This window comes from Carcharodon carcharias, chromosome 6 (assembly GCF_017639515.1).
Source record: "Carcharodon carcharias isolate sCarCar2 chromosome 6, sCarCar2.pri, whole genome shotgun sequence".
NCBI lineage: Eukaryota > Metazoa > Chordata > Chondrichthyes > Lamniformes > Lamnidae > Carcharodon > Carcharodon carcharias.
The window spans coordinates 127,820,692-127,844,738 of record NC_054472.1 but is presented as its reverse complement, the minus strand read 5'-3'; the positions used below and the strand labels follow the sequence as shown (position 1 = coordinate 127,844,738).

At 43.0% G+C, this 24,047-nt stretch overlaps 1 protein-coding gene across 5 annotated transcripts in view; it reads right to left on the bottom strand.

The window, feature by feature from the left end:
• The window catches only part of LOC121279258 (RNA-binding Raly-like protein), a 1,065,807-nt gene that overhangs the window by 310,752 nt on the left and 731,008 nt on the right, over window positions 1-24,047 (bottom strand). For all 5 annotated transcript variants that reach the window (XM_041190353.1, XM_041190355.1, XM_041190356.1 and 2 more), the window contains one exon: window positions 4,819-4,894. In XM_041190353.1, the coding sequence (XP_041046287.1) occupies window positions 4,819-4,894 (76 nt within the window). The remainder of the gene's footprint in view (window positions 1-4,818; window positions 4,895-24,047) is intronic.

Here is a 24,047-nt window from a genome sequence, read left to right as displayed (position 1 = left end):
AATACAAAGCTCATCAATTGGTGTAGAGCAGGCTCGAGGGGCTAAATGCCCTCCTTCTGCTCCTATACTTGCACATAAACTTGGGTTGACAAATCAGTACAAACATTCACATTTAAGAGCAGGAACTGCACATAAAAAAGCATTTACTTTTATGGTGAATTTAAACTACAGAACAACATTTGAGGAATTACTTTCTAATTAAATTATCCATCTTAATAAACACTGTTGAAATTTTTGATATCTCCTCTGGCACTGCTGAAGTTTGCCAGGTCACGAAGAAGTTCCTTCATTATTCATGCCAATAGTGGGTAGCCATGCCATTAGAACTGTATCTAGGCTTTCTATCCTCCCACTATGGTAAGTTGACATGGAGAGTGGGAGGGAGGTCCACCCTGGAAGTGCGAATACTGGTTGAACCTTTCTCTAGCCTAGGAGCACTAAAGCCATTAGTACTGCCTCCTCTGCTTCCCCAGATGAAATCAACTAACTTACTACAGGATCTTGGATCTAGCCTGAGCATTCCTTTCCTGTCCACCTCATCTGCACACGAGCAATTCTTCAGTCAACTGAATTATCAGGGCAGTTTCCTAGGTGGCTTTCAAGGTAGAGTTGCATAAAAATCTTTGTCCAGCCACCTAAACAAAGTCATTACAATAGTTCTGAAAGATTACCCGAACCAAAATTACCAAAACATCTCTGTGTTTTTAGTGAAAGGAAGTCATCAAACCCCCCTCACACTGATTGAACTTAGGCTAATGCTCACTGCTCGCACCCGATGCTTCAACGCAATTCAAACCAGAGCTAATCCCAGACAAACGGATTCCAATCAGAGTCCTCCTGCCTTTGTTTCTTGGATTAAGTTTTGAATTTGATCGGGTGGCGCTGCGCCTCATGTGGTGTGACATTGCCTCATAATGGAAGTTATAGTTTTTTCCCCTTCTTGGCTGATTGCTGACGAATTATGGGACTAATTTGTTTAAAATGTCTTTTCAAATCTTCTGTAATGCTTTCTTTAGCCACTGGGAGATTAATGCTAATTCTTGTTGCCATTCCAGGAGGATAGGCAACCCTATCCATTGCCTACCCTTGAATCTGACCAGAATCTCAAGGTCTCTGGTGGGGTTGATTTCAGCTGAATTATGTTGTTATGAAAATATATTTTTCAAAGCTGGCAGTAACAGTGGGGGCTGGAGTGTGAAGGAAAATCTCAGGTTAAATTGTGGTTATACAAACTAATGACCACGTATCGATAAGGTAGATTCTGCTCTCATCTGTTGTCATTCTTATCTATCTTATCGATGCCAGAGAATCACTTGCAATGGCTTCTCTTCCACCTCCTGCACCGCTGCCTCTAGTGTGCCCCAAGGAACTATACATGGGCCCTCCATTTCTCACCCTTGGTAAAATCATCCGAAAGCAAAGTGTTAGTTTTCAAATATACACTGACAACATACAGCTCTCTCTCAACACCACGTATCTCAATTCCTCCACTGTTGCTAAACTTTCAGACTGCTTAACTGATATCCAGTACTGGGTGAGCAGAAATTTCCTCCAGTCAAATACAGGGAAGGCTGAGCCATCGTGTTTGGTCCCAAGACCAAGTCTCTTCCCTAGCTACTGACTCCATCCCTCTCCCAGGCAACAGTTTGACATTAAGCCAGCCCGTTTGCAACATTAGTCTAATATTCGACCCAGAGATGAAATTCCGACTTTACATACGCACCATCACAAAGGCCACCTACTTCCACCTCCATAACATCACCCAACTTTGCCCTTGTCTCAGTTCATCTGATGCAGAAACCCTTATTCATGCCTTCATTATCTCTAGACTTGGCTATTTCAACACTTTCCTGGCTGGTCTCCCACATTCTCCTATAAGCTTAAGATCATCCGAAACTCTGTTACTTACGTCTTAACTTGCACCATGTCCCAGTCCCTATCATCCTTGTGCTTGTTGACCTACATTGGCTTCCGGTCAAGCAGTGTCCTCATTTTAAAGTTTCCATCCTTATTCTTAAATCCCTTTCATGGCTTTCGCTCCTCTCTATCTTTGGAATCTTCAGCCCCACACCCTTTGAGATATCTGAGCCCCTCTAATTCTAGCCTCTTGAACATCCCTGATATGGTTGCTCCACATTTGGTGGCTGCACCCTCAGCTGCCTGGCCCTAAACTTGCGAATACCATCCTCACACCTCTCTGCCTCTCTACCTCGCTTTCCTCTTTTCAGACACTCCCTAAACTCCTTTGATCAAACTTCTGGCAATCTGACCTAATATCTCCTTATTTGGCTCAATGTCATATTTTGTTTTATAACACTCCTGTGAAATGCCTTAGGACATTTATGTTAAAGGTGCTATGTTAATATAAATTGCTATTGTTTTAGTATAATTCATATCATACTAAAAAGCATTTTCTAAACTAATTGAATTATTTAGCAAATTTCAAAAACAATATAGATCAAAATGCAATATGTTGGATCATAGACAAAATGCAGCAAATTTTAATTTTTTAAATATATAACCTATTTGACAGTAAGATCTGTTAGCAATTCAACTAAACTCACATTTTCTGTTTATACACAAAAATAAATTAAAAGTCATTTTTGTCTAAGTGACTTCACAATCATGTTGATAGATCTAATGGGAAAAATATATTTATATAAATTGTGCATTCACATAAACTTCAAAAGATGTTTTCCATGGTCAGGATTTTACATCCTGTGGACGGGTGCGAGCTCAACCCGATCAGATGTAAAATCACGCACGATGACGTCAGGCGAGCATCCTGACAAGATCGTACACTTGCATGATATTTCAGTTGGCGAGCATGTGCGAGAGTCGACAGTGTACCCGCCGACAATTAAGAGGCCTATTAAGGCACTGAATCTAATAATTGAACGCTATGTTTCGCTGCCACGGGTGAATCAGTCAGGCAGCCTTTGGAGTTTTTATGAAACCTCATCCACGGGTGGGATGAGGTGTCCAGCAGTAGTTTAAAACAATAAAAAATTTTCAAAATCATTTTTAATATGTCCCTCTTCATGTGGCTGAGTCACATGTTTATATCATTTGTAAAATCTTTATTAGTCATTACCCAATTCTTCAGCCTGCTGAGGCAACTCTGTGCCCTCAGGGAGCTGTCAGCACGTGCTACCCAGCGCAGATTTTCGTGCTCAGCCTCCTCCCCCCTCACCCCGGCAGCGCTGAGCACTTAAGCATGCCTTTCACGTTCGCTGGCCATTAACTGGCCAGCCAGCGTGAAAACATGGTTGGGGCCTGTGTTTTGTGGCCACTCCCAGGCCCGCCAGCTGCAATCGCCTGATGAAGGGAAAATCCTGCCTCATGTTTCTGATTTATTTTCCTTTATTCTTTCTTGGGATGTGGATGTCACTGGCAAGGTCAACATTGGTGGCCCATCCTAATTGCCCTTGAACTGATTGGTTTTCTAGGCCATTTCAGAAGGCAGCTAAGTGTCAACCACATTGGTGTTGGCCTGGAGTCACATGTTGGCCAGACCAGCTAAGGACAACAAATATCCTTCCCCAAAGGACATTAGTGAACCAGATGGGTTTTTGCAACAGTTAATGATAATTGTCATGGTCACCACAGGGTGACATAGACATAAACATATTCTAGACTTTTTATTAATTGAATTTAAATTCCATCAGCTGCCATTGTGGGATTCAAACCTATTTTCCTAGAGCATTAGCCTGGGCCTTTGGATTATTACCGCAGTGCCATTACCACTATGCCACCATCTCTCCTAGTCTGAATCCAATCTGGTGATCGATTACATATGTAAGTTCTTGTAACCTGCAAAGTGTATTGATGGTGACAGCATGCCATTATTATAAATATGAAGTTTTATTAGACTGCTATGTTTTGGGACTGTGCCTTTTATTTAGGATAAATGAAGGGGGTCATGTGACCTGTTTTGAAGTCTGCCTAACAATAAGCCTGGGTAATGTGGCTGTTAATGATTAAAGGGAGGACTAGGTTATTTTGCTGGAAAGAAGATGTAAGGTGTTCACACTTGGAGACAATGGCAGCAGTATCTGTGTTTAAGGTAGTTAGAATTCTAGTCTCCAAAGTTCCAGGAAGGTATTAAGATTGCATTAAACTGTTCATTTACATCCAAGATAAAAAAAGAGTTGGAGTCTCAAGGATTTGATCAGCATTTCTACTTGAATACAAGGCCTATGCTCTTCATGTTATCATGGAATTGGGCTTTGAGAGGGGAAAGATTTCTAAGATATCCCTGAAACTCACAAACACAGTCAGCCTGGGGGAGACGGAGCAACTAGATGCCGAACATTTCTATCGGTCACCGCACAGGAATGCTGGTGGGGGTTTCTGTTTGGGTTGAAAAGACCAAATTTGTGAGGATTTGAAATGAGGCTTAAAGACTCGCCTAGCTTGAGTGCACGTTGTCATGAAAAACCCTCAACCGTGGGGTTAAAAGTTATAATGTTGCGAAAGGAAATGAATGGAAGTAAATCCTCTGGAGCTAGCAATCATTTAGCACTGGTTCCAGGAAAACTGAATGTGCATTTAAGGGACAGTGTAAAGTACACCTGTGAAGTGAGTTTTTCGGTTGTGTCGGAAGTGAAAGGGGCAAGTTTTTTTCTGTGGTTTAAAGTATAAATTGCCGACAAAAATAGTGGTTAGTCAATAGTGCTTTTAGTCTGTCTGTCACAGTGAAAGTCTTAAAACATAAAATCTTGTTGTGTCACCCTTACAACTATCAACTGGAAGTTCAAATTTATTTTTCAAAGTTTATGTTCTCTATGGGGATCGTAAAAATATTGATGTACTTACCCATACAGGGCACACAGAGGCCTCTTCGTTCCAGATTTGGGCCTGTAAGGCTTGGGTTCACCAGCCATATTGATATCTGAAAGAAAGGATACTATTCAACTTAATGCCCACATGATATACTTCATATACATCTCTTGAGTATATAATGCAAAGTTTAGAATATATCAGAGTACACTCAATGCACTTCTAAAGGCCAAGTGCATGCACACTAATTGTAATGGTATTATATGACAGCTAATACCCAAAGCTGCCACCATCTCTTCTTTGGGATGATTCACATTGACTAGGAAATTTCTTCCCAGTCACCTGCAATAAATCAATTAATTTAATATTTTTAGCCAATGTGACTAGTGCCCATCTTCTTCCCATTGTTAACATTCTGCGGGCAACTGCTATGTCATGACTTAAAGATTTTGGCCATGCATGATGCTGGTGATGCACATTCCACTGATGAAATTGTATGAGAATTAAATACTTTCTGATGGCTGGATTTTAGATATAGTCACGTATTTTATGGTCCTGGCGGTTGATCATAGCTCCAGATTCCTTTGAGCTCATTGCCCATTGCCAATTATTTTAGGTAATTAGTCAACCCATTAGCATGTAAAATTCACTAGCTATGAACCAAATTATCATGGCGAAAGATCACGTTATTAAATACCTGGGAAATGATTATCCCCATTCCAGCACCACCATAGATATAGGATGAGGGGCTGGATTTTCGCTACCAAGGCTGATAGCTCAAGTTGGGAAATTGCCTGACTTGCCAAACCTGCCATGGTAAAAAGTACTCCAAATCATGCAATTTTTATTTTGGAAGGGGTGGGTGGGGGTGGTTGCAGGGTGGGGGGAGTTGGGTGCCGCAGGTGTGGGATGAAGTCAGGCTCACTGACACCAGGAGCAGAGTATAACTGGCTGCAGGCGAGTACCGAGGTGTGCTGATTAGAAGGCTTGTCTTGATTCTCTGGGACTTTATCCCAGTTGTTTCAGTAGCTGTCAGGGCCTGGGCTCTAAATGGTGCTTCTTGTTGTCCCCAAGACTGAGCTGCCAGAGGTAGAGCTGCAGACCTGAAAGACCAACTTTAAAAACAATCAGAACCGTCATCCTAAGAGAGCTGATTTTCTTTTTAAAGCCAGAATGATCCATTTCACTGAGTTGTTGCACTGCTGCTTCCCACCTTCGGGCAGCTTTGTGATTCTGATTTGTTTTGAATGGCCTGCCGGGATACCATGAAGCTGCCTGAAGGCCAACAGCAGTGCAGCAACTGAAAGTGTTCTTGTTTGAGAAATGGTAAGTGAAATCTCAATTTTAGAGCTAATTGGATGCAGTGGGAGGGATGGTTTGGGGGAGGCTCAAGGCTGTGGGAGGGGTGGTGGGGAGATTGGTGGAGTTGAAGGGGTTAGGGAAGGCTGGAGGGGATGTGGGATGTATGGGGAAGTTTGGTGGTGTTGGAGGGGTGGGGGAAGGTTGGTGGGTGTTGGATGGGTTGGGGGTGTGCTGGAGGGGTCAGGGAGGTTGGGAGGTGTTTGGTGGGTAGAGGGAGGTTGGGTGTGGTACTGGCATGGGTGGGGTAGATGTGTCACTCCCACTTGCTGTGGGAGTTTTTTTATTGATTATTTACATTTTTCCATTTTGAACTGTAAATTTGCAGTGTATAACAATTTGTATGGCAGCTGCTGGATAAGGGGAAGTAATCCAGGTCTTGAGTTAAGGTCACACTGAACTTCTGTAACATGTATCATTCTTCTCTGAAAAAATAATTTCAACAATTCAATCTACATTTTTCTACAATCTATATGCTGGTACATATCTGATTGACAAATCCTGGGGGTAGTGTCATTTAAGGGGGAGGGGGTGGCGAGGTGGTATTGTCACTGAACTAGTAATCCAGAGACCCAGGGTAACGCTTTAGGGATTCAGGTCTGAATCCCACCATGGCAGATGGTGGAATTTGAATTCAATAGAAATCTGGGTCAGGATTTTCCCTTCATCAGGCGGACGCAATTGGGCCCCGAGTGCGTTTTCATGCTGGCGGGCCAATTAAGGCCTGCTCAGTGTGAAACATGGCTCTGCGCTGGCTGGGAAGGGCTGAGTGGGGGCAGGGGCCTGTTGGCCACTGGGTCCAATGGTGACCCAGCGGCCAGTTTAAAAGCAGCCCAGGCAGTCCCTTGAAGGCTCCCACAGAGGATGTCCCCTGATCCGACACTATGGACCCAAGTGCAGCTGGATACAGCAGGCTGGAGGGCAGGTAGAGTGGGCACTCAGACCTCTGCTTCTCTAATGAGTGCCTCGCTGTTGTCCTGGAGGAGGTGGCTGCCAGGAGGGACACCCTTGTCCCCAGCAATGGGAGGTGGAGACCACTGCATGTCACCAAGAAGGCATGGGAGGAGATGGCAGCACTGATCAGCAGCCATGACATGTTCCTGGGTGCAGTGCCAGCAGCGCTTCAATGACCTTCAATGGCAATACTCCCTCAAGTGCAAGCTAGGCAAATCTTCAAGCGTTTCAATGGAGGGGTAGTACCATGTTGGCATGGGTCAGTGTGCAGCTGTGTTAAGGTTTGGCTGTCCCCTGTGGACCTCAGGGGTGCTACAGCCTGAGTGCCAACTGTCAATCATGCTGGAGCTGGCTGCTTGGAGTGAGTGCCTTGCAGATTGAGGGCCACAACTTGGATGTGCCCTGCCAGGTGCTCCTCAGCTGGAGTTGGCCGGGCTGTAACGGAACTGCAGGTACAGAGTGGGCTAATCAATGCTCCTCTGTTGTTTCAGGAGAAGATGGCCCACAACAATATAGAAAGGTCACGGATTGGCAGAGGCCCTGCTAGCCTCCCAATCCTCTCGAAATATGAGCAAGGCGCCCTAGAGCTTGAGAGCCCAAGTACAACCGAGCATGGAGAGGTGGGGATGCCAGATGAAGGCAAGGAAAAATCACTGTCAATTGGACTGTTAAGGGCCTTAAGTGGCTGATCAATTAATGACGGGCACTACTCCAGCACCTGCACGTGCCCGCCAGGCAAAATATCGCATGAGTGCACAATGACGTTGGGACGCTCACCTGATGTCATCCCATGTTATTTTACTCCCGATCGGGTCAGGCGCACGCCCACCTGTGGGCCAAAAAATTCTGCCCCTGGAATTAGAAGTCTAATGATGATCATGAAATCATTGTCTATTGTCGTAAATACCCACCTGGTTCACTAATGCCCCAGTCACTCCACACGCTGCAACCAGGTGTAATGAAAGAAAAATAAACCCTACATTTTGACAGCACCTGGGGATGGGTAACAAATGCTGGCCTTTCCAGAGATGCCCATATCCCATGAACGTATGTAAAAAAGCCTTTCACTATGAGTGGAATTGTCCCAAGATTTGCACTAAGTGTGGTAGCAGGCGTGGAAAACGATGTTTTACCTGTTGGCCGCAATGGAGGATTTTTGTGCTGCATCATCCCCTTCCCACTTCATTAGTTATGCAGCCACAGGAATCACACCATCTCGCTTGCGAGTGGCCTCTGAATTGTCCGCCACGGCGTAACCTCATGGTTACCTCACTCCGGGTGCCATATCTAAACTGCAGCTGCACAAACAGTTCTCAAAGCTTGCAGCCATGGACTTCTCCAGTGAAGGCACGGCCCTGAAAGCTAAGAGGAGGACTGCCATCATAGAATGCCTTTTGGAGGCCCACAGCGATGTCCTCCACCCCCTCTCTGGCAATAGGAGGTCTAGCAATCTCACCACTCTGGCTTGGGAGGCAGTGATGTTCAGTGCAAAAGGTACACAGAAGAGGATCACCATCCAGTGCAGAAAGAGGATGAATGATCTCATCTGTGCTGCCAGGTAAGGCAACCATCTCATCACTCTAAATTCACAAGGCCATCACACATTCACTGGCATCTCACTCACTGCCAGTGCAAGGGACAGCACTCACTCTCTCACACAAACCCTCACATCTCTATGTGGCCTCACCTGCTCTGGAGACTGCCTCCTCAGCCCTCACCATCTTGAGGTCACCTGCACAGATCAACATGTACTCCACCCTCCATACACACCCTGGGATACCTCCCCTTCCCCAATGCAGCCTGCAATTGTTTAACAGCCACCCTCGCCTTACGGTTGGTCTGGTAGATAGAGACCTGCCCATGAGATCCCTAAAAGTGATGGGGTGCTGCCTGTGAAGCCTGGCGCTAATGACCGTGAGTGTTGCTTGAAGCAAGGTGGGCAAACAAAACTCAAAGTCATGAGTGAAGTACAGCTTGCCAAGTGCACGTCACTTATGTACAGTGCTGAAACATGTCGGTGTGATGCCCAGATGATCCAGCTAAAGAATTAAAATTAGGTGCAGTGGCAGGAAACGCGGCCCAACATTGATGGGTGGAGTGGACGGTTGTAAACTGGTTTCACAACAGCATAAAACCAATTTTTGGCCTTCTTGCCATGTTGTCTGCTCATGCCTGCCATGATGCCCACCACCACAGGAGCAGACAATGCTGCCCGATGTCTCAAATTGCTTTACAGCCAATTACTTTTGAGATTTAGTCACTGTTATAATGTAGGCGATGTTAAATGGTGGAGCAGGCTTGAGGTGCTGAATGGCTCACTCCCGCTCCTAATACGTATGTCATTGTGGAAGGATGAGATGAGCTGGACTAGATGGCCTTTGTCATCCATAATTATTTTGTGAATCATGGTTGGAGATCTGTTTATTTTATTGCTAATGGAAGTTTACTGTGAGCAGGCTTTGTGGGGCGAAATTGCCAGGACAGGAGTGTGTAATAGGCTCACAGAGAATCAGTAGTTGTTTTATCCTGCAAATGATTCTCAAGAGTCCTTTCCAATAACTTCAAACTTGTCCTTTTATATACATACTTATTATCCCAATCTACCTTGGTGCTTTTAAGAGCTTTTTTTTGAAGAATAAAATATTGTAATGCAGTTGCGTTGCATAGTAGATATTGAAAATATATTGTAGTGGGATGCTGGGATTAGCAGAGTTCTAAAGCCTTGTTGATCAAATAAACACAGATAAAATTGTGAACCATTCATTCTTTGTCCTCTGGCCTCTTAAAAGTTGTGTCTTACGGAGACACCTGAGGACTTCAACGCTTCTCACTGACAGTGAAGACATACGTTGTTCAATCATTCCATTTTTTTGCTCAGAAGTCATTTGATCTTTTTACTCTGTGAGATTACTGATAAAATAGAATCCAATTGTACGCCTTGTATGTAATAATTATATTGGATAATATCATGCACACAGGCAGGAGAATGCATTCTAATTCTTTTACAAAATGGAAAAGCTCTTGTGCAGTTTTTCTGGGTTGCAAGTATTGAATCTTACCCCAAAATATGAATTTATCAATACTGTGTTCATATGGTGCAATGGTCAGAACTTGCTAATGAGGGCTGAGATAGTCACCAAAATCAGTGTTATCACAGCGTTATAAATAACTAATAGGATATTTTCCTATCAAGTTAACAATATTGCACAAAATACAATTTTACTCACAGGTTTGTTTAATGGTTGCAGCGGGATCACGTTTAGGGCTCACACAAACTAAAACTAACACTGCCTTATATCATTGCTGCTCTTAATATTAATGACTCATGCTGTTTATACATCAGATGATATTTGTAACCAGATGCCAACAATGGACGTTATAATTATACCACTACCTTTGTGATTGGTGAATTGATTGGTGAGTCCTGAAAGGGGGAACAATATCATACATAATTGAGGGGGAAGGTTAAGTGTGGGTTTGTGGAGAATAAAGGGCCTAGAAAGAAAAGAAGCACTGAGGCCCATGATTTTTTCCCTGGCCCTGCTTACGCACACATCCCCATACCTCCCACCAATTCCCACAGCCCCTCAAACCTTCCATGCTACCTTTATAATAACTCACCCAGTATCCATTATAGGTAGACCTTAGGAAACATGTTGAGATTAAAAAACTCTTTCAACCAGCTAAAACAGCTTTCACTCCTATACACTTGATAGCAAAAAAAAAAACTCCATTCATAAAACCCATTTAAAGTTCTTAAATCTCCTTGGGTGTTTAATCTCTTATAAAAACAACTTTGTATTTCACCCCATAGCAAAGAAAGCCAACCCTTTAACATCCTCTTTAAATTGTCAATCAAATTGTGAACTCAGAGCCTGCTACTGAGATAACTATAGTTTTTGAAACCCAGCCAAGCATTTATAATGTCATGATAATAACCATGTGGGAAATATCTAAGAACTCAATTGAATCTGCATAAGCAGATCCTACTCTTTTTTATCTAACCTGCAACAGATGGCCTGGCAATCAAAGCAGTCCAGCAGAGGGATTGCAGCTTATTTCTTTTAAGATTAAAGAGCAGGGGATTTAAAATCTTCAGATAATGACAGTTGTACAGACCTAATCCACCTTCAAGAAGAGTGTGTATGTCTACTCCATCAATTCGTAACTACACACTGCAGGTTAAAGCTCTTGCAACAGACAAAATGGAGTATGTTTGAACTCAGCACTAAATTCAAATGGCTTTGCTGAGTCTGGGATTTCCCTCCTGTATGAAGTACGCCCCCTCCCCCTTTCACCTACTGGCAAAAATTGGATTTATTGGAAGTGGGGGTGGAATTTCCATATCCAGATCCCACCTGCCATTTTTCATAGGTCCATGGAGTCTTCCCAACCCTGCGGAAATTTATCCCTAGATCTCCTTGGTACTGTGGCACATTATCTGAGCTCACAACTGGATGGAGCCAATGCTCTTGACAGCTCCAGTAACAATGGAGGTTTAGTTTTCTATATCATAATTAGTAATGCTTTATCATGTGAACTTCTGGCCTCTAGGTTTGACCATCTGACCTCATCTTTTCAAGCACATGCTTGCTGACCTGATCAATTTGCCTCCATTAGTATTGTCCCCACCTCCTTCAAGACCACAGTTATTAACTCCCCCACTTCAGGCACTCATTCTTAACTCCACCAATTCATACCCTCTCTTCACACAGTATTTCCTTTCCTCACAAAAATATCGCAATGCATTGTAACGACACTTCCACCTCCCCTATCACTCTGTCTGACTTCCATTCACAGCACTAAGACTACAGCAATTAAAATTGCAAAAGATATTCTGTGATATTTTGACAACTCCACCCTCACCCCCAATATCCCCTGTACTGTCCATCTGTGTCACTGCTCTCCATTTATACCTGCTATAATTTTGTAATGAGTTGATTTCCAATGACTTCTTTACCTCTGCCCACAATGCCACCATCCAATGCACTCCTGGTCCCTGAAGTTTCTTGTGCACTGGTCCACCATACAAATGAGTAGAGTAGAACTGCTGCTCACCCTATGACTAAGATGGGCATGGTGCCATTTTCATGGCCAGGGTGGGTACATCAATGGTTCCTGCCTCAATCAGCAGACACAATGTTGGAGTGGCACTGTGCTGCACTGACAGAGGAAAGGAAGTCCAAAAAAGCAGAAATTAATAGTTCATTAATACTTAGTTTCATGTTTTATAATCAGCTTCTTTTCAATTCCTCATATCACCCTAATTTCCTGTAGCTTTTAGTCTAAAATGCAATAGTTAATGTGAAATATTGCTAGAAGCTAGCTGAAAGTCAACATAAACTGACATGCATTATTCTTAAATAATTCAAGGAGGCTTGTCATGTAAAACTTTCTCTTCTAAATCAAAATTGGCTGTTTCTTCAATCATTGCTATAGAGCTAATCCTCCAGCCTACACTTTAGAATAGATTCAAATCTTTCACTTGTTGATGTTCAGCTAAAGGACCTTCAATTGACTGGGACAAGTTTGTTGATCTCTTAAAAATAAGTAATGCATTTGCTTGCTTCCTGTTCTGCGGAATCTCAAGTTCAGAATAAGTTCTTCAGGATGCCAGTCATGTTCTGAAAAAAAAATCTAATTTCCTTTAGAAGTGTATGAATATTCCATCAAGCCTATGGAGATCAGTTAGTTTTAAATCATTTTAATTTATCATGTACCTTTGCCACAACGATTTTAAAATCCTTCAGAAGACTGGGTCTACTGTAAAAATTGTTACTTTACAGCAAATACTTTTGGGGAAAAAGCAATTGAATATTTTAATTTTTATTTCATTTTCACTTCCAATTTTGTGGTATAATATTCTAGACAATGCACAATAATGTGTGATAACATCTGAGATGCATGTACAGGGCAAGGTATAAGCGAAGAAACAATTTAAAGATGAAAAACATGTTCCAGTGGAGCTAAATAGTTCTGAACAAAGACTCCATGAAGCATTCCCTGCCTCTGTGATGACTTGCACATTTACACAAAATAACACTCTGTTGAGCTTTGGAGAAGCACTTTAGAGTAGATCTGCTCCTCAAAAAAGGAGTGCTTTTGAAAGAATGCTAAAGGACAAATAAAACTAAATGCCTTACATTTAAGACTTTCCCAACAATTGGCTCTCCTTGGAAACATTCATTGTGGTAGTGTATATATAGAGAGATATATTGATTTAGAACGCCAGGTAACTTGATAAACCCTTGGAAATTGTTTTGATATGTAAACATGAAGTTTAATCATGACTTTATTGGAAATTTTCTGACTTTGTGGACAGAGCGCCTTGCCATTATTAGATTTTATTCAGAACACAGGCACAGATGTTTTTAACCAGTACAAATTGGAAAATGTCTGATTTCCTCCCTTATTTAGGACTTGCAGAATGAAGAACAGCACAGTTTAGTTTGCTTGTTGCAGTACGAACAGTACCTTTGTTTCTGAATGTGTGAGGTCATTTCAGTGGCTATTAGTAACAAATGTGTTAATACATTTGCAGGAAATTTCTCTGTCCACTATTTTACAAAGTGTAAACCCAAGGAACAGAGAAAGGAATTTTGTATCAATATATTAATTAATTACTTATCACTGCTTCATAGCAGATGTTCCTCTGCCTGGGGCTATTGGATCACCTACATGCAGTGAATACAGAAAGATTGAGTTGGGAGGAGTGCATGCCTGTAAAGCAGCCCACACAATATTCTGTCATTTAAATAGTTGAACAGTATATCAGGCTGGCCCCCATTAGGGCACATGGTTCTCCCTGCCTGATTTTTCCTGTATTCACTGCTCCCAAATGATCCAATAACTCCAGGTGCAGGAACTGAAACATATGCCCCATTGTCAACAATAAACATATTACAGCCAAGGTGGGGATTATACTAAAGCATCAGATTCAGATACAAGCAATCGTTAATGCCACATCTGGCTTCCTGACAGCTGTGAAACATCACACAAGAAAACAAATTCTTCATTGCACCCAGTAATATAAATGCAAAAACATAGACTGATTTTATTTTTATTCCCCCTTTTAGTTTATGTTTAATCCTTCTTAAATTTTCCTTTTGAGTAAAATGGTACTTGCAAGATCATCAGCACTGTGGGGCAGGATTTTTCCCCTGCCGGGAGCGAGGTTGAAGGGCCAGGCCAGTGTGACATCTGCACAGAAGTGCAATGCGCTCCCTGTGAGGCCGGGGCGGGGGGGGGGGGTGGAAATCCCAAGATTGAGAGTGCGCTTTTTCGCACATGTGCACGAAAGAGCGCACTCATCTCCCTGAGGCTAAGTGCAGCTCAGAGAGATCGGCTCTAAATGTCAAAAAGCTAAAAATAGAAAAATAAAATTTCCCTAACATGTTCCCTCATGTGACACTGTCACATGAGTTGGGACATGTCCATAATTTTTACAGAAGTTTTATTAAAATTTTTAAAAATTGACATGTAACCTCATCCCACTGGGGTTCCTGGCCTGCCTGCTAACCTTAAGGTTGGACATTGACAGGTCGACAGGCGTGCAGCTGATTTTGCTGCATCCCAGCCTACCTGAAAATTTAAACGGGGCGTGGTGACGTGGGAGTACCACCCGACATCACCGCACATCATTTTACGTGTCGGTGAGCGGGCCCCGCTCCCTTTCGCCAACACGTAAAATCTTGCCCATGATAAATATTTTAAGATGGGGGACGACTTCCTCTGATCAATATGTGTTAACAACACCATAAACCAAGCAAGAAAATTGAATTTATTTTGCTTCTAGCAACATTGTAAAAGTATTTGATATTAATACGACACAGCTTTAAACATTTACAAACTATGCCATAAAATAGCATAAATTTAAGTTCCATCATCCTGTGTAAAATAATGGAATTATCAGGTATAAACTTCAAGAGTATCAGTAGAATAAGTTCTTTAACAGCAGTCATCATGGCGTAAGAAGGGCAGATACTGTCTGACGAATTTCTTTGGGATTTTTGAGAAAGTGACATGTCAAGTAGACCATGGTGAGCAATCTGATCTGTTGTACTAAATTTCTAGAATGTACCTAAGAAAGTTCCATATAAAAGGCTATTAGTTAAACTCAAATACTGTAAGGATTCGGGGAAACACGGGATTGGAAAATAATTGACTGAAGAACAGAAAACAATGGGCATTGGTTTAGGCAATTTAGTCAGAGTGAGGGAACGGAGTGGTTATTATGGGGGGGGGAGGTGCTGGTGGTGGGCAGGAGTAGCGAACAGGAGGTCCAAGTTACTGTTTTTTTGACTGCAACAGTTTCTAATTTTCTTTAACTATTTGGATGTAAAATCTAAATCTAAATTGGTCACATTTGCAAATTAAGAGATACATGGCAACTGGAGAAGACCTATCACAAATTAGAGCTTGAGCTGCACAAATAGCTAAGAAGACAGATCAATAGCAGGTGAAACTTAACGCAGACCAAGATATAGTATGTCACAAAAACACACACAATGAATGATGCGGAGATAGTTTGTAAGAGTCCTAGGATTCTTAATTGATGTGATGCTCAAAAAGCACATTCAATGCAAAGCAGCAATCAACAAAGCCAATAGGCACATAGTCATAGCAGTAGAAGTCATAATCAAACTACATATTGCTCTGGTCACATCACATCTGAGCACCATGTCTAGTTCTGGGCACGAAGACACAAGGGAAAAATTCAATCCCCAGAGGTTGTGTACATGCTTGAGGAAAGACTGCAAAAACTTGAGCTCTTCATCCCTAAAGGATCTGAGAAGCAGTCTTACAAATACAATACAAATACAAAATTGCAAATGGTATAGTAAAGGCAAATTTTAAATATTACTTTAAATTGAAATGCAAGAGTAAGACATGGTTAAATTAGTAAAAGGCAAAATTAGCACCAATATCTAGAAATCTTTCCTCACACAAACCGTGATCAATATGTAAAGTAAACTTGTGGATAGACATGTCGTGATATAAATTCTGGAATTATTTGCAAAGTAGTTCGATACTATAAAGGTAAGATGGCAAGGATGGTCGGGATACTTTCATTCTGATTTCTGATAAGACAAAAATATGAACCCAAATTTAACGCAGGCCATTACAATTATGAGGTTTATAAAATTGCCATGTTTTGGGACTGTGTCTTCAAATTTAAGTCAAAAGGGAGTCATGTGACCTATTTTGAAGTCTGCCTGACAAAAGCCTGGGTGGCTTCATTGTTAGAGATCAAAGGAAGGCTTAGATTGTTTTACTAGGAAGGAGTTACAAAGTATTTACACTGGAGACTATGGCAGCAGCCACTATGTTAACCGTGGAGACCAAGAGTCTCCAAAGTCCCAGAAAAGTGTTGAGAATTTGAGGGTGCAAACAGTTGTGCTTTAAACAATCCACTTAGTGTCAAAATGAAAGATAGTTGGGCTCTCAAGCATTCAAGGCTAATTTGTTCCATGTTGCCATGGAGAAGAGTGTACAGGAAGCCATTTTTGAAGTTAGAATGTACTGAACAAAGTTCCATATAAGAGGCTATTAGTTAAACTCATATACTGCAGAGATTCGGGCAAACATTAGAAGTGAAAAATAAGTTGACTGAGGAATAGTAAGCAATGGGTAATAGTTTAGGGAACTTAGTCATAGCGGGGGACAGGAAGTGGTGTGGTCCGGGGTGGGGGGGGGAGGGGGGTGATGGGGGTAGGTGAAGTAGAGAGCAGAAGGTCCCAGTTACTGTTTTTCTGACTGCAACAGTTTCTAATTTCCTTCAACTATTTGGATGCAAAATCCAAATCTAAATTGGTGAAATTTGCAACTAAGAGGTACACTACAACTGCAGGAGCAATGTGGTTGACTCATAAATGCCCTCTGAAATGACCTTGAAAACCACTCAGTTGCATGAAACCGCTACAAATTCTAACAGGAATGAAACCGGACAGACCACCTGGCATTGACCCAGGCACTGGAAATGACAATGGCACACCAGGCCTTGTCAATCCTGCAAAGTCCTCCTGACTAACAGTTAGGGGCTTGTCTCATAGACTATTCAAGCAAATGCCTGACATTGTCTCCGAGGTATGAATCCGTGAGGATGTCCCAGGCACCACAATTACCTTTCCTGGGTATGTCCTGTCCCATCAACAGGACAGACCCACCAGAGGTGGTGGCACAGTGTTATAGAGGAGGGAGTTGCCCTGGGAGTCCTCAGCAGTGACTCTGGACTGGACCCCATGAAGTCTCATAGCATCAGGTCAAAATGGGCAAGGGAACCTGCTGCTGGTTATAATCTACCTCCTCCCCTCAGGTGATGAATCAGTACTCCTCCATGTTGAACATCACTTGGAAGAAGCACTGAAGGAGGCAAGGGCACAGAATGTACTCTGGGTGGGGGATTTCAAAGTCCATCAACAAGAGTGACTCAGTAGCACCACTAGTTACTGAGCTGACCGAATCCTAGGGGAGAATTTTCTCCCTGTCACGGGGGTGAGGGGGGGGGGAGGTGGGGTTGGCCAGGAGTGGGCGCAGGCAGGCATGCAGCCGATCATCACCTGCGATCAGCTGCAGGCCACCATTTTACGTGAGCAGGCCAATGAAGGCCCACCCAGCATGACGCACACCTGGAAGCGCTGAGCGCTCCCTTTCTGAGTGGGGGAGTAGGCTGAGTCGGGGCCTGCACTCTTTCCTGCACATGCACAAAAGAGCGCAGAAATCTCCCTGAGGCACATAGCTGTGACATGTCAATGAATTTTATTAAAAATTGTTATTAAAACTTTAAAAACTTCATGGACCCTCATCCCACCTGTGGATGAGGTTTCATGATAAATGCGAAGGCCGCCTCGACTTTTCAACTGCCTGCCAACCTTACGGTTGCACGGGCAGCTCAGTTAATTATTTTAATTGGTTTTAAATGGCTTTAATAGACCATGACAGTTTGGCGGGCGTGCAGCCGACTCCAGTGCCCCCCTGCTGAACTGAGGACCTGAATGATGCGCGGTAACATTGGGATGCATTTTACACGTCAGCGAGCGGTGCCCGCCCCAGCTCACCGAACCGAAGATTATGGCCCTAGAGGTCCTGGCTGCTAGACTGAGTCTTGGGCAGGTGGTGAGTGATCCTACAATGGGGGAGAACTGACTTGACCTTGTCCTCACCAATCTACCTGTCACAGATGCACTTGTCCATAACAGTATTGGTAGGAGTGACCACTGCACAACCCCTGTGGAGGCAAGGTCCAATCTTCACATTGAGTGTACCCTCCATCGTGCTGTGTGGCACTGCCACAGTGTGAAATGGGATAGATTTTGAACAGATCTAGCAACTCAAGGCTGGGCACCCATGAGGCACTGTGGGCCTTGAGCAGCAGCAGAATTGTACTCAACCACAATCTGTAACCTCATGGCCCGATATATCCCAACCCTATCATTACCATTGAATCAGGGTATTAACCCTGGTTCAATGAAGAGTGCAGGAGGACATGCTAGGAGGTGTCAATCTGGTGAAGCTACAACACAAGATACAACACAACTTGCGTGCAAAACAATGGATGCAGCATGCGATAGACAGAGCTAAGCAATCCCACAACCAATGGATTAGATCTAAGCTCTGCAGTCCTGCCACATCCAGTCGTGAATGGTGGTGGACAATTAAACAACTCACTGGAGGAGGAGGCTCTACAAATATCCCCATCCTCATTAATGGGGAGCCCAGCACGTCAGTGCAAAAGTTAAGTCTGAAGCATTTGCAGCCATCTTCAGCCAGAAGCGTGGATTAGATGATCCATCTCGGGCACATCCTGGGAGTTATCATTGACCATAAAATTAACTGGACCAGCCATGTAAATACTGTGGCTACAAGAGCAGTTCTGAAGTAGGGAATTCTGAGGTGAGAAACTCACTTCCTGACTCCCCAAAGTCTGTCCATCATCTACAAGGCACAAGTCAGGAGTGTAATGGAATACTCTCCACTTATCTGGTTAAGTGCAGCTTCAACAACATTCAAGAAGTTCGACACCATCTAGGACAAGGCAACCCATTTGATTGGCACCCAATCCATCACCTTAAAAATTCAGTTCCTCCACCACTGACGCACAATGGGAACAGCCTCTATTATTTGCACCTGTTTCCTTCCTGCATCCAGCAGTGGTAGCATGCAAACAAAAAACAGCCTCTCCTCTCTGCTGACTACACAAAACTGCTGTCTGTCTGTGATATTCACTGATTTGTCCAGAAGCTGTAACCTGATTTTATTTTAATTCGTTCATAGCGTCGCTGGCTAGGCCAGCATTTATTGTTCATCCCTAATTGCCTTTGAGAAGGTGGTGGGGTGGTGTGCTGCCTTCCTGAATCGCTGCAGTTCATATGTTGTAGAAATACCAACAGTGCAGCCGGGAAGGGAGCTCCAGGTTTTGACCCAGCAGCAGTGAAGGAACGGTAGTATAGTTCCAAGTCAGGATGATGTGCGACTTGGAGGGGAACTTCCAGGTGGTGGTGTTCCCATGCATCTGCTGCCCTTGTCTTTCTAGATGGAAGAGGTTGCAGGTTTGGAAGGTACCTTGGTGAGTTGCAACAAGAGCAGTTCTGCAGCCTGTATTATTTGCAGAAAGACGTGGACAATATTCAGGCTTGAGCTGATAAGTGGCAAGTAACATTCACGCCACACAAATGCCAGGCAATGATCATCTCCTACAAGAGAGAATCTAACCATCAGCCCCTGACTTTCATTGAAATTACCATTGCTGAATCCCTCACTATCTAGTCAAAGAAACACATCCCGTAATCATTTGAGAATTCCGGGAGATTTCTCCTGGCATGGTCAGGGGGACGAAGAATCATTGGAACAGACCCACTGCTGGTGGTGGATTTGGGAAATTCTCTGAAAACTGAGGTAAACGTTTGGTGACAGTCACTTGAAGTTATAACAGAATGGGATACACTGGAACACACTGGAAGCTGAGAGCACCTGTGGACTGTTTACTGAAAGGACTATAATTCCATGGAAAATGTGATGTGTGATAAGTATAAAAGTGGAATGTTCTTCTCCGTAGTTTAAAGTATAAGTTGCCTACAAAAAGAAAGTAATATTTATTCTATGGTGCTTTTAGCCATTTGTTACAACAAAAGTCTAAAACGTGAAATCTTGTGCCATTATTTCAGCTACCAACTGGAAGTTCAAATCTCTTTTTAAAAGTTATAGTTCTCTATGGAGATTCTAATAGGGGAGAGAGGATAATGTGGGACCATTGGGGCTCATTCTGCCTCATTAACATAAGATCTGGGCCATTTCTACCCCAGAGCTCATAAGAATATCCAAAACTGATTACTGCCGAAACACACAAGAATAGGACATTAGCTGATGAGCAGGAGTGAGGAATCACCAGAAACCTGCAGAAACAAATCCAGTCCAGATAAGTGATGATGGGAATCCCAGGCAATTACAATCGTGGGAAGGGAAGCCCAAAGATTCCTTTGGAGCCTGGGGCAGCATTCCTGCTTCTTGTGACCCTTTGATATTTAACTGGAAGCTGTACAGGTTCTGGGTCCATCCTGCAGCAGCATTCTTGGATGTGGACCATACTATGTGAAACTCATATGGCCGAGGGTTAATATAGCTCTGAGGTACAAAGGTGCTTACGAGGCCTTCACCTGTCTGGGTCAAGGGGCACACATACTTCCTGAAACCCAGAGGCAAAAATATTTAGATCTGCTTGAAGGTGGTGGTAAGGACACTGCTGCTGCTCACATGCCCCATTCTCATCGGATGCAGAGGTTTAATACCAGAGATCATGGTGTATCTATGGCAGAAAAATAGATTATGGATGAATATGTATCTTTAAAGCTTAAAATCTAAGTAATGTTTGTTATGATCCCAACTAGATCCACAATTTTGTTATGTTCTGGTAGGGATCAGTTACTTTATTTTAAAGTAGATAAAACTTGAAATCCCAGTTCCTTACTAAGAAAATAAAGCCACACAATTCCATAATTTTAAACAAACAGAAGAATTTTTACTATACAAGAGCCAAAAAAGCTCTAGTTTATGCTCTAATGTACAGAATTAACATCAGGTAAACATAAATTAACAGGAAAACTGTGGTCAAACACCCACAAACTGCACATTAAATCGTGGATACAACCAAGAAAAGTACCAGAAATTTCTCTGCAACCTACCCAGACATCAATGATCACTGGGAGCTACCAAAATCTTTTAAAACTCTATCTTCCTTATGAGGTATTTTTGCTCCTTTCTTCTAAGGATCCAGACTCTGGATTCCCTCAACAGCAGCTCTATTTCAGACTGCCCCAATGACTACTCACCTCTCAGTCACTCAATCGCTTCTCCTGAGGCTGTATCCCACTAGACTCATAAGGCTACAAACAAGCATCTAAACACCGGCATGATCCTAGCACTCTAGCAGCTCTGAGCAGAACACTAATGGTCCTGGGCCTCCCTGAATCCCAACTCCCAGTTGCACCCAGCAACTATTGCTCCTAGGCCACCTCCTTGAGACCCAACTCCCAGCTATACTGAGCAATTAGTGCTCCTGGTCTTCCCTGAGCTCCAACTCCCAGCTACACCAAGTTAGCAATGGCTCACAGGGCTTCTCTGAGCCTCAGTCCCCTCAGCAGCAAGAGCTAATGACAACATTTCAGCTGCATGGAGCCAATTGTCTTCTTTATCTGCTCACCACAGCCTTCTCTGAGCCCCAGCTGCACAGGACCTTCTGCCACTTCTCTACATGGGTTCATCTTTTTTGCACTGTACCGGGTCCTGTGGTCATTATTTCACACCACGCCACCACATAGGGCACTGTCTGATCCCTTCACTGTCAAAAGAATGTTGAAAACCCAGAATGCCTGGCCTGTCTTCTTGCTGTTTTTCTGCGCTTGTGTCAATATTGGCCCTCATCTCCGCGGCAACATGCCATGGATGCATCAACAAGAGATCTCTTGCCCCCACTCCGCTCTGTGCTGGAGCCCCCAAAACATTGATTTCATCACAGGTTACTATTGATATTCAGTGTATTATGCTTCATTCCTTAATGAGCATTCTTAAATCTATGCAATACTGATCAGTATTCAGTTGCAATCTTGGAAGCATTTTTTCCGTGCCGAAAAAATTTAGACCTCATTTTTCTCAATAATGAAGCAATTTACACTTGAAATTTTAAGAGCTCTCAAACTGTCAAAATAAAGCAAACAGAGGGAAGGCTAATATCCTCTGCATTCTCCCTTTGCCTGTTTATCCAGTGTTCAGAAGTACATTCTCTGTGCCTTTATAATGGCCTGCTTATCTGCTGATATTTTCCTGGACAATACCGTTACAGATAACTCTTCTCACACTCTAATGTTCAATTTTGGCACCGTCGATGACCTGAGAAAACCACTGTCACAACGGGAAATAGGCAAAACATAAAATTGCAAGGTTCTCCAGTCAGATGTTTAAATAATGAGCATAAAAATAAGTTGCATTTAGTGTTGGGTGTCACTGAATGGAGCACAGAAATAGCAAGCAAAGCTTAAATTGTTCCACAAATCAGAGACATCAGTCATTTCAGCACAGGCTGAGATGAGAGCAGCCATAATGGAATACAGTTTGCTGCAGCCGAGGCATCTTGTAGCATGCCCAGTTAGTTAGACTTAGAGTTGCATCTAGAAATTTTATGTTTAACCCACAAAGCTCCGAGAAGTGCAAGGTGATAATGAGACAGCAAGTGCCGGTTTTTAAGATAAAAGCAAAATACAGTGGATTCTGGAAAATAAAAACAGAAAATGTTGGGAAAACTCAACAGGCTTGGCCTCCTCTGTAGAGAAAGAAACAGAGTTAATGTTTCAAGTCTATATAACTCTTCTGCAGAGCTAAAGAGAATTATAAATGTGATGGATTTTATATTGTTTAAGAGGGGGTGGACCAGGTGGAGCAAAATAAAAGGTCATGGACAGGTGGGAGGTAAGGAGAAATTTGATTAAGTTGTCATGGACACAGGACAAAGGGAGTGTTAATGGTAGTGTTAAAGACGAAAGAAGGTGCTGATAGTGGCATAAAGGTAAGATAGTAGAATGTATTAATAGCAGAACAAGGGTCAGCACTCTGAAAGCAAAACATAAGAACAAGTGACAGATGGCCATGTTGTTGGGGGGGCATTAAGAAAAAGGATAATAAAAAATACATTCAAAAAAATGGATAAATAAATAAAAATAAAAACAAATTGGATTAAAAAAGGGATAAAGATGGAGGAGGGAGGTCATGGTCTGAAGTTGTCGAACTCAATGTTAAGTTCAGAAGACTGTGAAGTGCCTAATCGGAAGATCAGGTGCTGTTCCTTTAGTTTGCATTGGGCTTGACCGGAACATTGCAGCAGGCCAAGGACAGACATGTGGGTATGAGAGCAAGATGGTGTGTTGACATGGCAAGCAACAGGTGGGTATGGGTCATACCTGCGGACTGAGTGGTTTAGTCTCCCCAATGTAGAGGAGACTGCATTGGGAGCAGTGAATACAGTTGACTAAATTGCAAGAGGTACAAGTGATGTGCTGCTTCACCTGAAAGGAGTGTTTGGAGTCTTGGAATGGTGAGGAGGGAAGAGGTAAAGGTACGGGTGTTGCACCTGCTGCAATTTTTTTTGTTTGTTCATGGGATGTGGGTGTCGCTGGCCAGGCCACCATTTATTGCTCATCCCTAACTGCCCTAGTTCAGAGGCATTTAAGAATCAACCACATAGATGTGGGTCTGGAGTTAGATGCAGGCCAGACCAGGTGAGGACAGCAGATTTCCTTCCTTAGAGGACATTAGCAAACCAGATGGGTTTTTACAACAATTGACAATGGTTTCATGGTCATCATCAGATTTTTAATTCCAGATTATTATTGAATTCAAATTCCACCATCTGCCGTTGTGAGATTCAAAACCAGAGCATTAGCCTGGGTCTCTGGATTACTAGTCCA